At 35.2% G+C, this 18805-nt stretch overlaps 1 protein-coding gene across 18 annotated transcripts in view; it reads right to left on the bottom strand.

The window, feature by feature from the left end:
- Window positions 1-18805, bottom strand: part of LOC5580230 (microtubule-associated protein tau) — a 171077-nt gene that overhangs the window by 33416 nt on the left and 118856 nt on the right. For 15 of the 18 annotated variants that reach the window (XM_021852597.1, XM_021852594.1, XM_021852601.1 and 12 more), the window contains one exon: window positions 11363-11518. In XM_021852597.1, coding sequence (XP_021708289.1) covers window positions 11363-11518 — 156 coding nt within the window. Of the gene's footprint in view, window positions 1-8024; window positions 8805-9110; window positions 10099-10904; window positions 11025-11362; window positions 11519-18805 lie in introns of those variants that run through there. The other 3 variants (XR_002502057.1, XM_021852586.1, XM_021852583.1) reach the window with 3 other exon arrangements.

The raw sequence follows: 18805 nt of genomic DNA, 5'->3' as shown, positions 1-18805 counted from the left end.
GGAATTTGTTAAAGTTTCAAGGGCATTGTCAATATCAAGTTTAGTTTCTAAAGAAATGTTAACATTAAGATTAGAGTCAACATACGTTTTATATACATTCCAGTCGGCTCGTAAATAATTGAAAGTGGTGCTGATAGGATTTAGAATCGCTTCTTGGGATATTTGAAATGTAACAGGGGCATGATCAGAATCAAAATCAGCATGAGTAACTAATTGGCTACAAATATGACTAGAGCCGGTTAAGACCAAGTCAATCGTAGATGGATTTCTAGAAGAGGAAAAACATGTAGGGCTATCAGGGTATTGAATTGAGAAATATCCTGAAGAGCACTCATCAAATAAAATTCTGCCGTTGGAATTATTTTGAGAATTATTCCATGACCGATGTTTGGCATTAAAGTCACCAATGACAAAAATTTTGACTTATTGCGAGTCAATTTTCGCAAGTCAGTTTGGAGCAAATTAACTTGCTGTCCAGAGCATTGAAAAGGCAAATAGGCAGCTATGAAAGTATATTTACCAAACTCTGTTTCAACAGAAACACCTAAAGTTTCAAAAACTTTAGTTTCAAATGATGAAAACAGTTGATGTTTTATACGCCTATGAATGATGATTGCAACTCCCCCACATGCCCCATCAAGTCGATCATTACGATAAACAAAAAAGTTAGGATCTCTTTTGAGTTTGGATCCAGGTTTTAAATACGTTTCGGTAATAACTGCTCTATGCACGTTATTAGCAGTAAGAAAATTAAACAGCTCGTCCTCTTTACCATTCAGAGAACGAGCATTCCAATTTAAAATATTTAAATTATTATTTGGATCCATTAGAAAAACGTAATCCAATAACAATTTGATTTGTAATTTTTACACCTACTTGGACTGCTTCAGTCATAGTGGTGGCTTTGAACATTGCATCAATCATTAGATTCAATTGTTCAGTTAGAAAATTAAAATCAGAGGCAGACATGTCATGTGATTTCCCATTAGAATTTCCGGTAGACGAAGAAGCGGAATTACCAGGCGGTAGGGTTTTTTCCATCTGATTTGAAACAAGTAGAATGGGTACCCATGGACCGAACAGGGGAGCAGTTCAAATTTCCTGCTACGGTATTGGCAAAGGATTTACCGTGGGTAGATACACTCGAAATTGAAAGATTCGAACGGCTACCCGACGGATTAAAATTTGTTTGTAAATGAGCATGATTATGATCTTCCTGATGGGTATGATTCATGATCAAACGATCGTTAACTGAAAAATTAGCATTGTTTGATACTCTACCAGGCAAGTTGCGGAAACGACCGTTATCGTAACGGATATTATATTTGATCTGCCTGGCACGAACCTCAATGACCCTTTTGCGTGAAGGGCACTCCCAAAAGTTAGCTTTATGAGGGCCCTTGCAATTGGCGCATTCAAACTTTCTGGTATCTTCTTTCACAGGACAGACGTCCTTAGCGTGAGAAGAACCTCCACAAATCATGCATTTAGCATCCATGCGACAATTTTTTGTACCATGACCCCACTTTTGGCACCGACGGCACTGAGTGGGGTTCTGGTAATTTCCTCCAGGTTTCTGGAAATGTTCCCATGTCACACGGACATCGAACATAAGTTTTGCTTTTTCTAAAGCTTTAATATTATTTAGTTCTTTTTTGTTAAAGTGAACTAAATAATATTCTTGAGAAAGCCCTTTCCGAACAATTCCAGATTGGGTTCTCTTTTTCATAATGATTACTTGGACTGGGGAAAATCCAAGTAAATCATTTATTCCATTTTTGATCTCTTCAGGTGACTTATAGTCTCTTGAGAGACCTTTCAAGACGACTTTGAACAAACGTTCAGTTTTGTCGTCATAAGTAAAAAATTTGTGCTTCTTCTCTTCAAGATGTCTGAGAAGAAGTTCACGATCTTTAAGAGTTTCCGGCAAAACGCGACAGTCTCCTTTCTTTGCGATTTGGAAGGAAACCTTGATTCCCCTAATGGAGTTCAAGATCTCCTGCCTAAATCCCCCAAATTCGGAACAACTGACCATGATAGGCGGCACTCTTTGCTTCCTCACTTGAATCAAAGAGCCTGGGCTAGAGGCTGCTTCGATTTGTTCGGAAAATTTGTCTAGAGCATCGAACTGATTGCTCATTTCGATACAATTATTCATTTCACCCTTGGAAGAAACTTCGCATTCCGGGGAAGCGTCCTTTCTTCCATTCTTGCCACGTGTAGTGGCAGTTTTAAAGCCCACTTTTTTGGAAGGAAGTAGTGAATTCAGAGATTCACCCTTCCTTTTGTTAGTTGTTGATACCATGTTTAGTTAATAAACGAAAGAAGACGTGACCTTCGAGAGGTTTTTCCCAAGACGGTGTCCAAGAAGGATTACCACCGCTAGCTTTCGCCAACGGGTCCAACGAAAAATCGAAGGCACGGGTCCAAACAAGGATCGTAAAGGGATCAATAGTAGAAAAAATATTACTGAAAAGTACTGTTTTAGTAGCACTGAAAAGTACCGTTTTTAATTTTAGCACTGAAAAGTACTGTTTATGTAGCACTGAAAAGTACTGTTTTATTGCTTTAGGTAGTTTTTAAGAAAACTTCCAAGAGCAGAGAGAATTCGTGTACGCACAGCACGAAGGTACGATGCGCACTGAATGCTATATGAATTATGTTTAACAGATTGAGACCGCTTGAGGAGTGCTTCACTGGTTATTGCGAAGCTAGTTTTCGAAAGAGACGATCAACGATGGATTCCCGCGATAAATCTAAGAATCATCTGTTCGTAGACTTCAATGTTGCATACAATCCAGTGAAGAGAAACAAGTCGGTGGCAAAATATGTTCGAACATGGCTTCCCAGAAAAATGTGTTAGACTCATTCTCTTGCCTAACATTAAAGGATAAATGAAATGGCGCATTGATGACGGTTATATTCATAGCGGTTCGCTATAGTATAATACAGTCACCCCACGCAGTTGAATCACCCACAATTTATGAATCAGCTGACTTCAAAAGGCAAAATTATTATCAAACTTGTCACAAAACATCACAGAATTATTTTTACTGATAAAAAACTATGTGTAAAAATAATTCTGTGATGTTTTGTGACAAGTTTGATAATAATTTTGTCATTTGAAATCAGCTGATTCATAAATTGTGGGTGATTCAACTGCGTGGGTTACTGTACCTGGATGACTGAAGGCAGCCGTTGTAACGCCACACACCTATTTTTTTTGTTAAAATCAGCTATTTTTGCTGAATACGTTTGGTGTGCATGCTCCACTCGGAATCACTGGACCGACCTAGGCACCTAACCGGTAAGGAAATAGCAGTAAGTGAAAGGAAGCGTGAGGCGATGAATAGAATATCGTGGCTCAGGCAAACCAGTAAACCAACAAATCCTCCTTCTGTGACATCCGTGACCAATATAAGTCCTTGTAAGTATTTCCTCGTCAGTTTGATGGATAGCTTTGACCGTTGAGCAACCCAAGTCAGCTTATGAAAAACATACCAAATCATACAACACGATAGTCGTTCATCGTTATGATATGTGAGCTTTTCATCCATCACCAACTTGTAACTAGTTTTAAAAGGATACAGTTGTACAAACAGTATAGATTTCGATCTAGCACGATAACAATGCCGTCGGCGCAAGAATTTGTGAAAAAAATGTTGCATCTTGCATTGACTGAAACAGCAACTGGTTTAGAAGGAGCGTCAAGGAAGTTATTGAAACCTAAAATCCTACCGTGAGTTAGAATAACCTTATTGAAAGCAAAATAAAACAAGAAGACTTAAATGAAGAGCACCGCTTAAAATGACAATAATTGGAAATTGCAAAGTTTGCTTATCTTTTTATATTCAAATCTACGGAAGTGCGATACTAAGCAATTAGCTGATACTATTGCAATCCTTGTTTCTGGTAGCGATAAATAAACAATAATAAAATACGAAACAATTTGAGCTTTTTTTTCTTCATAATTCATTTCTCGGTCATTCTTGTCGACGTAAAAGGATACATTCATTCTCATTTTACATTTTTGGTAATTTTACTTGCAAAGGTGGTAGCATGTTTGATAGTTACGGTTTTTTAAGAAATAAATTATAATTGTAATCTAAATATTAAGGTTTTATTTGTCTGAATATTTTTAGAAAAAAAGGTGTTTTAAATCATGTGTATGGTTTGCAGTTGTTCGAAAGTAGTGTACCGGCAACAATTTTGTTTTCCGTCTTCTTGGGATATTTGAAATGTAACAGGGACATGATCAGAATCAAAATCAGCATGAGTAACTAATTGGCTACAAATATGACTAGAGTCGGTTAAGACCAAGTCAATCGTAGATGGATTTCTAGAAGAGGAAAAACATGTAGGGCTATCAGGGTATTGAATTGAGAAATATCCTGAAGAGCACTCATCAAATAAAATTCTGCCGTTGGAATTATTTTGAGAATTATTCCATGACCGATGTTTGGCATTAAAGTCACCAATGACAAAAATTTTTGACTTATTGCGAGTCAATTTTCGCAAGTCAGTTTGGAGCAAATTAACTTGCTGTCCAGAGCATTGAAAAGGCAAATAGGCAGCTATGAAAGTATATTTACCAAACTGTGTTTCAACAGAAACACCTAAAGTTTCAAAAACTTTAGTTTCAAATGATGAAAACAGTTGATGTTTTATACGCCTATGAATGATGATTGCAACACCCCCACATGCCCCATCAAGTCGATCATTACGATAAACAAAAAAGTTAGGATCTCTTTTGAGTTTGGATCCAGGTTTTAAATACGTTTCGGTAATAACTGCTCTATGCACGTTATTAGCAGTAAGAAAATTAAACAGCTCGTCCTCTTTACCATTCAGAGAACGAGCATTCCAATTTAAAATATTTAAATTATTATTTGGATCCATTAGAAAAACGTAATCCAATAACAATTTGATTTGTAAATTTTACACCTACTTGGACTGCTTCAGTCATAGTGGTGGCTTTGAACATTGCATCAATCATTAGATTCAATTGTTCAGTTAGAAAATTAAAATCAGAGGCAGACATGTCATGTGATTTCCCATTAGAATTTCCGGTAGACGAAGAAGCGGAATTACCAGGCGGTAGGGTTTTTTCCATCTGATTTGAAACAAGTAGAATGGGTACCCATGGATCGAACAGGGGAGGAGTTCAAATTTCCTGCTACGATATTGGCAAAGGATTTACCGTGGGTAGATACATTCGAAATTGAAAGATTCGAACGGATACCCGACGGATTAAAATTTGTTTGTAAATGAGCATGATTATGATCTTCCTGATGGGTATGATTCATGATCAAACGATCGTTAACTGAAAAATGAGCATTGTTTGATACTCTACCAGGCAAATTGCGGAAACGACCGTTATCGTAACGGATATTATCTTTCATCTGCCTGGCACGAACCTCAATGACCCTTTTGCGTGAAGGGCATTCCCAAAAGTTAGCTTTATGAGGGCCCTTGCAATTGGCGCATTCAAACTTTCTGGTATCTTCTTTCACAGGACAGACGTCCTTAGCGTGAGAAGAACCTCCACAAATCATGCATTTAGCATCCATGCGACAATTTTTTGTACCATGACCCCACTTTTGGCACCGACGGCACTGAGTGGGGTTCTGGTAATTTCCTCTAGGTTTCTGGAAATGTTCCCATGTCACACGGACATCGAACATAAGTTTTGCTTTTTCTAAAGCTTTAATATTATTTAGTTCTTTTTTGTTAAAGTGAACTAAATAATATTCTTGAGAAAGCCCTTTCCGAACAATGCCAGATTGGGTTCTCTTTTTCATAATGATTACTTGGACTGGGGAAAATCCAAGTAAATCATTTATTCCATTTTTGATCTCTTCAGGTGACTTATAGTCACTTGAGAGACCTTTCAAGACGACTTTGAACAAACGTTCAGTTTTGTCGTCATAAGTAAAAAATTTGTGCTTCTTCTCTTCAAGATGTCTGAGAAGAAGTTCACGATCTTTAAGAGTTTCCGGCAAAACGCGACAGTCTCCTTTCTTTGCGATTTGGAAGGAAACCTTGATTCCCCTAATGGAGTTCAAGATCTCCTGCCTAAATCCCCCAAATTCGGAACAACTGACCATGATAGGCGGCACTCTTTGCTTCCTCACTTGAATCAAAGAGCCTGGGCTAGAGGCTGCTTCGATTTGTTCGGAAAATTTGTCTAGAGCATCGAACTGATTGCTCATTTCGATACAATTATTCATTTCACCCTTGGAAGAAACTTCGCATTCCGGGGAAGCGTCCTTTCTTCCATTCTTGCCACGTGTAGTGGCAGTTTTAAAGCCCACTTTTTTGGAAGGAAGTAGTGAATTCAGAGATTCACCCTTCCTTTTGTTAGTTGTTGATACCATGTTTAGTTAATAAACGAAAGAAGACGTGACCTTCGAGAGGTTTTTCCCAAGACGGTGTCCAAGAAGGATTACCACCGCTAGCTTTCGCCAACGGGTCCAACGAAAAATCGAAGGCACGGGTCCAAACAAGGATCGTAAAGGGATCAATAGTAGAAAAAATATTACTGAAAAGTACTGTTTTAGTAGCACTGAAAAGTACCGTTTTTAATTTTAGCACTGAAAAGTACTGTTTATGTAGCACTGAAAAGTACTGTTTTATTGCTTTAGGTAGTTTTTAAGAAAACTTCCAAGAGCAGAGAGAATTCGTGTACGCACAGCACGAAGGTACGATGCGCACTGAATGCTATATGAATTATGTTTAACAGATTGAGACCGCTTGAGGAGTGCTTCACTGGTTATTGCGAAGCTAGTTTTCGAAAGAGACGATCAACGATGGATTCCCGCGATAAATCTAAGAATCATCTGTTCGTAGACTTCAATGTTGCATACAATCCAGTGAAGAGAAACAAGTCAGTGGCAAAATATGTTCGAACATGGCTTCCCAGAAAAATGTGTTAGACTCATTCTCTTGCCTAACATTAAAGGATAAATGAAATGGCGCATTGATGACGGTTATATTCATAGCGGTTCGCTATAGTATAATACAGTCACCCCACGCAGTTGAATCACCCACAATTTATGAATCAGCTGACTTCAAAAAGCAAAATTATTATCAAACTTGTCACAAAACATCACAGAATTATTTTTACTGATAAAAAACTATGTGTAAAAATAATTCTGTGATGTTTTGTGACAAGTTTGATAATAATTTTGTCATTTGAAATCAGCTGATTCATAAATTGTGGGTGATTCAACTGCGTGGGTTACTGTACCTGGATGACTGAAGGCAGCCGTTGTAACGCCACACACCTATTTTTTTTTGTTAAAATCAGCTATTTTTGCTGAATACGTTTGGTGTGCATGCTCCACTCGGAATCACTGGACCGACCTAGGCACCTAACCGGTAAGGAAATAGCAGTAAGTGAAAGGAAGCGTGAGGCGATGAATAGAATACCGTGGCTCAGGCAAACCAGTAAACCAACAAATCCTCCTCCTTCTGTGACATCCGTGACCAATATAAGTCCTTGTAAGTATTTCCTCGTCAGTTTGATGGATAGCTTTGACCGTTGAGCAACCCAAGTCAGCTTATGAAAAACATACCAAATCATACAACACGATAGTCGTTCATCGTTATGATATGTGAGCTTTTCATCCATCACCAACTTGTAACTAGTTTTAAAAGGATACAGTTGTACAAACAGTATAGATTTCGATCTAGCACGATAACAATGCCGTCGGCGCAAGAATTTGTGAAAAAAATGTTGCATCTTGCATTGACTGAAACAGCAACTGGTTTAGAAGGAGCGTCAAGGAAGTTATTGAAACCTAAAATCCTACCGTGAGTTAGAATAACCTTATTGAAAGCAAAATAAAACAAGAAGACTTAAATGAAGAGCACCGCTTAAAATGACAATAATTGGAAATTGCAAAGTTTGCTTATCTTTTTATATTCAAATCTACGAAAGTGCGATACCAAGCAATTAGCTGATACTATTGCAATTCTTGTTTCTGGTAGCGATAAATAAACAATAATAAAATACGAAACAATTTGAGCTTTTTTTTCTTCATAATTTATTTCTCGGTCATTCTTGTCGACTAAAAAGGATACATTCATTCTCATTTTACATTTTTGGTAATTTTACTTGCAAAGGTGGTAGCATGTTTGATAGTTACGGTTTTTTAAGAAATAAATTATAATTGTAATCTAAATATTAAGGTTTTATTTGTCTGAATATTTTTAGAAAAAAAGGTGTTTTAAATCATGTGTATGGTTTGCAGTTGTTCGAAAGTAGTGTACCGGCAACAATTTTGTTTTCCGTTGAATCATATTTATAAAATATAATATTCTATGCGAAAAAATATTCCCAAACAAACATGCTTGATGCTTGGCTTTTATTTTTGCTTTGGAAATATATGTTTGACTAGAAAATACTCTACGAAAGATAACAAAATATGACGTACATTTTTATTCTGTCCAAAAATTATGAAACAGTGTAATATTGATAGCAAAATTAATTGAAACTTAATGCGTAATATCGAAATGACTTTCTATCAGCTTCACAAGTGTGGTTCAAATATAGTACTGTAGTATCTTTCGGTGCAAAGCGGCTACAGCCAATGTCTTTTTCTAGAAAGTTTCCAATTATTACATAACATAAACTTATGAACTAATTAACAGAGCCAAATTTGAACTACATTGTATTTATTTGTTATTTATATTTATTATACTTTAAATTGTTGGCATCATTGATTTGCTCTTATCGCAGGACTAGTAAAGTTCATTCTTCTTTAATAATAAGAGTTTTTATCGAAATCAGGAACCGGCGACTAGAATGAAATAAAAATAAAAATAAATATGAACAAAAAAAATAAAAAGAAATAACATTTATCCTAAATAGAAAGGATTTTCAACAGTAACAGGAATTTAACAATTAACATATTTAAATCAACATAAATGTCACAAACCAGGAACTTTCCTACACGGACATATGTGCCATATTAGAAAGCATTTGGTACAATTGTCGAAAACAAAATATATTCGTACATATATACAGTAGGACAAAGTATGCATTAGTCGTATTTTATTAAAAAATTGTCAAGTTTGGAGACTTTTATCTTAGTTTGTGGTACTTCGATTGACCTAAAATTTTCACTGCAGCCAGGTAATTGCTTGAAATTTGCTTAACAAACCATAGGATTTCAAAAACAAATTATTCAGTTGTCAACAATCATTAAATTTGGTACAAGTTAAAATTATTGAAAAATCGTAAGGCATTCAAAATTGAAAAGTTAAGAACAAAAGTTTATAGAACATGTCTTCTTGATAGCTTGAAAAAAAATCAGTTTCATTCGTTTTTAACCAACTAGCTTTTTTGAAATAAGTTATGCTAGAAATTATGTAATTGTTATGCAGATTGTAATTCAAGTTATTTTCATGCCGCGGTAAGAATTTCAGATCAATCAGCGCGCTAAAAGCTGAGATACATGCCACCATTGTGTATGGAAAATGGCCAATGCGTACTTAATTTTGACCAATACTGTATAATTGTTATATATATGGTACCATAAATAAAGCTTTAAGATACGAAAACAATGCAAAACTGAATAGAGTAATTATTTAAACAAAAGGATTTAAAAAAAAACGATATAAAAATATATTAGTTTTCTCTGTTAGTAAATGCATATTTTTTGTATTTCACAAAAACCAAAAATAGGTTTACTTCGAAAAAGTGCTTTGAAAGTGTAACTACTTTTTAAGAATGTGATAAATAATGGCTCTGGGTGAGCTATTCGTTCTATATGATTTGCTTATACTTTGTACGTACATTTTAAATATCAGGCGTGATTTATTAGCTTACGGTGTAGACTATATAAATACAAAAGTTAAATACCTGTAAAAAACTTCACGCTCAAACTAAACAAAACTACCTCTAGCTAATCGCAATTAGTGGATGAAAATAAACAAACTGTGATTTAAATGTTATTCGTAAATGTATGCCAAAGCAAATCGTGACTGCATTTGAATTTATTCTACATTATTAGCAGTGATTGAAGTGTTAGGATGTGCAATTGCTGCCGATGTGATGGTTCCAAAATCGCTGCCATCGTCTGGTGTTGGACTCTGCGGAATGTTAGAAAAATATGTGAATGTGTGCATTAAGTTATAAAATTCGGTCTTTGAGACGCAACCCCGTGTTTTATTAATAAACATGTTCAATCAAACTATCAAATTTGCAGCATTTGCAGGGATTGATTTTTTGTCATAAAATTCACCCAAACATATTTTGGCTGATTTCATAGTTTTTGGTAAGGTACACCTGGGTAAGCTGGAACAGAACGGCTTATTTATGAGATATATAACTACAACAACATTAAGTCAATGAATGAAACAAACTTTGCATATCATCTTTCCCCACCCGTTTTAACTTGCCCCGGTGTACCTTATTCAATTCAAAAACAAAATGAAGGGAAATCAATCACTGGATACACCCATTTGATACTTAAGGTTAAGATGAATTGAAGCCAAACCTCAAATTTTCAACAGCACAAATCTGGAAAACCAAACATCCGTTTAAGCTGAAAACTTAAAAAAAACTTCAGCTCAAACGGGCGCTCAGTTTTCCCGATTTGTGCTCTTGAAAATTTGAAGTTTGGCTTCGATTTATCTTCACCTTAACACGCGAAATATGTGTTATGTTGTGTTAGAAACTCCGGCGGTTACTATTCTCGTAGACCAATAAACTTTCTACTTAATTTACACAGCTGTGTTCTGTACAGCCTTGATATGCAAGTATTCAAGCGCAACCTGGATGAAATTAACATATTTGCAGAAATTATTGAGAATAAATTTTTTTTCGAAACACAACCAAAAACAAATCAAACTCGAAAATCACACATTGTTTTTAATATAATACGATCAAAACTTACAATTGAATCATAAAAATCTTAAATCATTACGTATTGAGGGACAAATTGTTGAACTTGCTTCTACCTGGATGTACATGGTTCGGATTTGTTGTATGATCAATAAAACTTGTACAAATAATCCTATGAAATAAAAAAACGTAAGCAAGAATTATCGCATTTTAGTCACAGCGAAAAATTCGAAACAAATGACATTAAAGCACAAAACTACATTTTCTTTTACCAATCACCAACTGGCCAATTCGACTAGACATATATTGCATTTGCTAGGTATGATGTAAGAACAAATTCGGAAGAATTTAATATTTTCTGACAAACTATGCTTTATAGAAATGCGTTACACAGCTCTAGAAAGCCAGACTTGCGACCAACAATTGAACAAGATATAAAAGGCAATTTATTTCTGCTTGCTTGACGAGGACAAATTAATATAGGAGGAATTCTCTGGAACCCGTTTTTACCTGTGACGGTGGTGTTAGGGCCACTGGGTGGTCAATTTGTTTCAAATAATCCTTATCATCGAAAATCTTCTTATCTCCTCCTCCCGGTCTATGTTTGATGTTTTCCAGTGAGCCGATTTTGCTCTCGGCCTTGATGTCCAACTTTTGGTTAACGATCTACAAATAAGAGGAAATAAATTATGTTTAGTGTTAGCTCCGACGAATCTATAATGATTGCTGCCATTTGGAATCCACCAATCTCTATCATAAGATTTGCGCAATTTAAACAGTCGTGTTTAAATACTGATGGAGTTATAATGGAACCAATCATAACATTTAATTTACAGAAATATAATATTGTTCTCAGTTTTCGGCTCCTTCAGGAAAAGTCTACTCGTGGTGCTTTGAAGGATTAAGTGTTTTGCCGAACAAATAAAAACCTGCAAATGTGAAACATTGCCATAGTGCTGCAGGTGCATGAATATCAAAAAGCGGTTGTGTAAAGGTTGAAATTGATATGGTTTATAGTAGAGTGCCTGTAAACAAGAGTGACGTCATGTTCCAGTTTTGACAGGCCTCCTGCTCGATTGGAACGCGGATTTGTATGGGAATGACAGTTCGCCGCTGTTCCAATTTTGACATTGACGCCACTTATCTAAATTCACTCTGGTTTATAGTACACGCTTAAAACACCTTACATAGTGACTGAAAGTTGAACGCACAGTAAAAATTATAAGGTACCGCGGGGCATGTGGGTAAATGGGGTAAGTGAAAATAATTAATATATTTTACTAAATATGTGAATTAACGTTTTAAAAACATGCGTAAACCTTTGAGGTCATTGAGAACATTACGATAGGTAAGAGATTTCTGAGATTTTTCAGCCATTATTGCATAATAGAGTGAGAAATTGTTAACCTGTCAACTGTTACTCCGTAACAAGTTGGCGGCGTACAATCTTATTTTAATATTTTCAGTGGAAAAAAGTTGCGGAAAATAATTTCCTGTACCACTTCTTAGTTGTCCTCTGTGACAGTTTCAAACTGCATTAAAAAAAAGTTTTAGAATTAATTCGACGTAGACCTAAAAATAACTAAATTTAAACACCGTCAATTTTCTCATCAGGTGGGGCAAGTGAAAAGTTTATCATTAGAGATTGAATTTGCGTTTTCTCTTTAAGTAGCCATAAGTAAACATGATTCGCAATTATCATAGAAAAACATAACGTGCTGATAATTCAAGAAACACTATACTCAAGTGTTAAAAGCTATTAGAAATCATGGAAATTCTCTAAAAAATGTTGCCAAACATTACAATATCAATATGTCTACTTCGTGCAGCCAATTGAAAGGAAGACGTTGATTGAAAAGTTGCAATATTAGAGAACACACGGAAATCTCGTGGAATGTCTCTGTAAAGCTAGTTCAAAACATAAAAATGAGGTATAGGTCTATCCACATGTAAAAGACCCTAAATACGTTATTGAAGGATTCCGTTTGATTTCTCCCGAAGAGTTATCCGACGTCATATTCAACTTTCTCAAAAACAAATAACGAGCGGTGGAAATTCTAAAATGCAATTGCTGTCCTATAATGTAAGAACTAACATTGAAAATGTTGCAGTTATAATGTTGTCGAATCATTTCAACAAACATAACTGAACAGAAGAAAATTGAAGTGAAAAGAATAACATTTTATTTGTTTACATGTTACTTATGTTATTGTTCATTGGGAAGTCTTAACAAGTGTTAAAGCTAATAGAAATCGTGAATAGAACTGTTTGTTTTTGAATTTATTGTTCAAAACGGTAAACTTTTCACTTGCCCCACTTTTGCGGCAAGTGACAAGTAAGGAGACGTTTTTCAAAAACTTTTTCTGTAGTTTTTTCTTCAATTTTTCATAAAAATCAATTTCAGCATGCTGTTTATATATGGTGGGAGTCAAGCTAAAAAATATACACAACCTCATTTGTATCAATTTAAAGTCTCTAGATTTGGATGAATCTCAACTATGCGAATTCCATTACCCACTTGCCCCACGGTACCTTATATGAATCATTCCATACCAAGTTTTCAACCAAAATATGTCAAATGTCCATTCACTTAATATGCGTAGGCGAATCTATGACATTTGGTCGAAAGACATTTGGTCGAATGACATTTAGTCGAATGACGTTTAGTCGAAAGTACATTTGGTCGAACGGACATTTCGTCGAATGGACATTTGGTCGAAAAGGTTTAGTTGAAACAGAAAGCAAATGATATTTGGTTTAACCGACATTTCGTGGAAAGAATAGTGCTCGAGTATAAATAGTATGTAGCATTTTGTCGTTAATGCAAAGGTGATTGAATAATTGAAAAAGTATCAGCCATTTTACCAACAATCTATAGGCAATTAGCAAAACTTTGATATTAAATTTGATGGACGCTCTTCCAAAGTATCAATCTACCTCTTGCGGTTTTTTTTATGTTTCATACTGCTTTTTCATTTAGGCATGTTCTGAGATTCGAGATAAGCTGATCTCAAATGGAAACAAGCCAACTTTTTTCTCATCAGTCAACCCGTCTTCCCTTACCCGATACATAGAATTAGCACAGTTTTCATTTTTAATAATCCAAAGCTTCTACTGCAAACTCTGTTATTCGCCCGAGGTCATCAACACTGTCAGCAAAGCCATATATTTGCTTGAGGATTGTTATTAAGCTGGAAGTCACAATAAGCGAATTGGCCATAAGTAGAGTTCTGATTTCCGCATTCAAAATTCTTATCCACGTCCGTGAGCTGCAAGACCCGGAATTCAAAGAAAGATCCTGAGCACTCTCTCCGAATGCTTCCATCAGATGAGCTGATCTTCATTACGAAGAACGATGATATTTCAAAATAATAATATATGAGGAAAACATTATGTTCACATCGTTGAGTAATAACATAACTTGTTGAGCAGTTTTCCAAAGAATGATGATAATTTAAAAGAATAATAAATTCACTAGAGCTAAATATTTCAGTCAATGTACAAAAAAATACCAAACAGTACATTTGAATAATCATTGAAATCCTTTGGCATAACTTTTTCATTTGGAATATCTTCAAATTACAAATAAAAAGGTGTATTGAATTAAAAAGTAATATTACATAAAATGTCCTATTATTCATTCAACAACAGATAATGATTCAGATTATTCAAAAGAATACGTTATCTTATCAACATTGCAAGACTTAGGAAACAATAAATGTTTCCGTTCAACTAAACATCATTCGACCAAAATAAATTTTCCAAAGCCATTCGACCAAATGTCTATTTGACCAAATGTCCTTTCGACCAAATGTACTTTCGATTAAATGTCATTCGACCAAACGTCATTCGACCAAATGTCATTCGACGAAATGTCCTAAAGCCGCGTAGGCACCACCCCCCGTAATTGAAAGTTTGACCAAAACCCATGATTTTGCTTACCTTCTACAATTTATATCTTCGAATCTATTAGACATGCAGATCAATGATCTTCAGTCAACACAACCTACTACACAACAACTGAACTACTTTATCGAAAAAGCCATATTTCTAAATGGAGAGGCTCTTAAGATCTGCAAAACAAAAGTAATAGTTTCATGCACACTAGTGCCACCCAGCGGTCAAATTCCGATCTATCAGATAGCGCTACACCTCTAGCACAACTTCTCAAAATCTCGAATTATTTGGCTTAAATGATGATAGCCCTTAGCTTATTAAACAACTTTGCCTATGCCAAAGGCTCTTGAGCTATCCTCAAGCTTATGCTTTTATATCCCTTTCGGGACGGACCATATTTGAGTGATTATTTCAAAATTTACCTTATAAACTCATCATCTCGTAGAACAAAACTTTCTTTATTTTGGCTATTCTATTAATCTATGAACTATTTAGGGTCAAATTCAGGTCCGTCCCCAAGGCGGTCGAAGTTCGAAAAAAAATTTTTTTTTTTATTTATTTTTCAAAATTGTTCTAGTCATGCCTTTTTGAAAAATTTTGAACCCGTATTTTTTTATTTCGTCATTAGGGTGCTCTTTCGTGGAATAGGGTGACCCAAACATTCAGAAATAATTTGTTTTGATTTGGTTTACTTTTATTACATATGATTAATACATATGATCTTTTTATAAATGGATCGAAAACAATGTACGAGATATAAAAATACTTCATAACCTCTATAAGATTCAAAGCATTAGGTGACGATGACGTTTATCGCTATAATTCAAGAACTAGTCTACGTCATAGAAAAATGGGTAAACATACATGTGTGAAAACTAATTGTCTCAACCAAACCTTCTAGGTTTTGCTATGTTTGTTTATATCCTCAAAAATTATACAAGATTTTTTTCTCAAAAATAATTTATGGAATAAAAATCTAAATTGAAAATAATAATAAACCTTCGAATTGTTTGGTGGAATACTTATAAATAAATAAAAACCGAATATAGTACTGTACCATTCAATTCCACTAGAGTTTGTATCTATTGACAGATACGACTCGAAAATAAGTTTATTTTTTTAGAGACCCTTGGACGTTGGTTATCAAGAATGACGCATTTTATGTGCAAATAATTACCATCAAATTTCTTCTTCTTTCTGACGTTACAGAAGCCTGCTTCTCAACTTCTCATGAGCACTTCCACAGTTATTAACTGACAGCTCTTTTTGTCAATCGACCAATTTCGCATGTGTACATCGTGTGACAGGTACGGTTGGTTGACAAAATGTCGAAAGACAAAACGTCGAATGCCAAAACGTCGAAAGGACAAAACGTCGAAAGGCCAAAACGTCGAAGGGACAAAACGTCGAAAGACAAAATCTCGAATGCCAAAATGTCGAATTCCAAAACGTCGAAAGGGTAAAACGTCGAAGGGACGAAACGTCGAAAAGAAAACAAGTAGTGAATGCCTCAAAAAAAAAGTTCAACCTTTTTTATGTTTAAGGAACAATTAGTAAATCTATACAAATTGTCAAATCTAAATACTAATCAATCACCATCATTCTTGTTTACGACGGATCCAGCATTCAAACGCAAACAAAAATAGGGGTGAATGTTTTGAATACTGAAGGCAGTGAAAAATATGTTATTTCCAATGTTATTACCGTCATACAATAATACTAAACTGGTCTTGGAAATGATAGTAAGAGGTCATGTACAAAATATGTCACACAACATGGTCAGACATAGCGTGTCAAGCCCTACAAAATTTTTGGAAGTCGCATCCAAAATGCGGAACAAGGTGGAGAAGGAAAACAAAAAGTTTGATCCTTTTGAGGCTTGACATGATTTGTGCGTGCCAGTCCTAAGAAAATCAAATTGAAAATAGCCAAAACTTGTCGGAATTGTTTGAGATTTGTTTTAATCATTAAAAAATTATTTGAGTCTTTCATCAAAAGTGCTAAATGTAGTCAAATGTTAGAAGGAGGATGCGAGGGACGCGTTAGAAAAAAACAATCAACTCCAGTTGTAGTTAAATGGTATAGTTTTTTAATCTGTTGGCATTTACTTATCAATTGATGTTCGTATTACCATCTAAATTCTCTGCACAAAAAAATAAATATATCAATGTATTGCTGTGTGCGTTTGAAATGCAAATATCAAATGCGGGAACACCAAACGCGGTAAGATTTTTTACAAGAAATGCGATGTCAAAGATAGATTTTTCTTGCTAGGGCGGCGGTGATTTATGTAATCGTTGCTAGGTGTCCTTTGATTATTTTGTGTTACCGCATTTGGAGGACGTTTACTCAACATTTGCATCTCAAATGCAAACAGCAATATAAAAATAAATTCAACATCATGATCCTTAAAGAAAATCTATGAATAGATTCAATGTAGTTACTTATTCGACAAAAGAAAGAGTAAATCTTTAAAGAATAAATAATCAACCAATGGGGTAACGACTGTTTCCATCGTTCTGAAAAGATAGCAATACGATCATACTCTACGCTCAGGGAAGTCGAGAAAATTTTCTTTTACGAAAAGATCCTCGACCGGCTGGGCTCTAACCTACGACCCTCAGCATGGTCTTGCTGAGTTTACTGTTATGGCTATCTAGCCCCCTATATCAAATTTACTTAATTTTATTTTTTACATCGAGTATTTTGCTTAAAATTGAATTTACGTCATTGCCATATTAGTTTTGCGTACTTTGTAGGACTGAAACAACTAAGACGGATAGCTAACATATAACAGGGAATTCAAAAACCCTTTTAAATACGCCTTGTCAAAATCAGTTCATTAACCATATTTAAGCATGAATTTGCTTTTTGAGATTGTTCCAGCTATTTGAAAAAATACATGAAACAATCAATTTTATTTTCGAATGTATTCAATTATTTGGGAATTGTCAGATTTGAAAATAAAGAAATCGACAATTCTTCTAATAAGACAATCCATAAGACAGCTGCGATCGGCAGGCTTTTTGGTTTGCCATGAGTTTTTAAAGTTTCGCAATCGGTGTGACCGTTAGATTACAAAGGAAAATGTAAAGCTCTGAGGGACGATTCAAATATGACGTCCAATGTTTTTCGGGATTTCTAGACCCCACCCCCCTCCCCCCTCTGTCACGCTTTTTCCAATACCTAATACATGCACTGTCATACTTTCATTGACCCCCCCTCCTGATGATGAACGTAATTTTTTAATGACCACTGACCATACTCGTAAGTTTTGTTTTCCCTTTCGTTTCGGTTGCATGGGCACTTTTAGCTGTCAACCCTACCATGGAAAGTTTCCTTGAAAGCATTATGTACGATTAAGACCTTTGAAGAGAGCATCACTGCCGTGAATCGCAAGTCAGTCCCATCTGTAAAAAGTAGGCATTGAGAAAATGGACTGTGAAGTTTGCAAACTCGATTTCCATACGAATATTTAAAAAATCCCAGAAGATTGAAACTTGATCAGATCTTAATGAAACTTTCACAATTTGCTTTTCACTTCGATATCTTTTCGAGAAAAATATAGAGATGATCAAAACATGGTTCTTTTTTGTGTTACACGGGGTTGAAATGCGTAGTGGGACTGATATGCGGTTACTTTTCATTATGGGACAATTTGACTTGCTATTTTTTCCTAATTGTCCCAAACAAATCATATTATCTTATGACTGGAGCTGAAAGAGCATTGGAAAATATGTTGAGAACTTAACTCATCTCAATTTTAACGAAAATGCAGATGGGACTGACTTGCGATTCATGGCAGATCACACGAATCAACGGACTAGCATGCAACGCCAAATGGCACAGTGGTAATACGTTCCTGAAAAAAAAAACGAGATGAAGTTGAAATTGAGTCCACACTTCTTTGATCGATGCAGCTAGTTACTTTGCAACACTATACGCATGGCAATGAAGTCCAGATTTTAATTTATGATTTTATTTTAATTTATTTATTTCAATTTATTTATTTTAATTTATTTCTTAAGGTAAAAAAACGAAACAATATTTTTTTAT

This window comes from Aedes aegypti, chromosome 1 (genome assembly GCF_002204515.2).
Source record: "Aedes aegypti strain LVP_AGWG chromosome 1, AaegL5.0 Primary Assembly, whole genome shotgun sequence".
In the NCBI taxonomy this organism is placed as follows: domain Eukaryota; kingdom Metazoa; phylum Arthropoda; class Insecta; order Diptera; family Culicidae; genus Aedes; species Aedes aegypti.
This window is presented reverse-complemented; position numbering and strand designations above follow the sequence as displayed.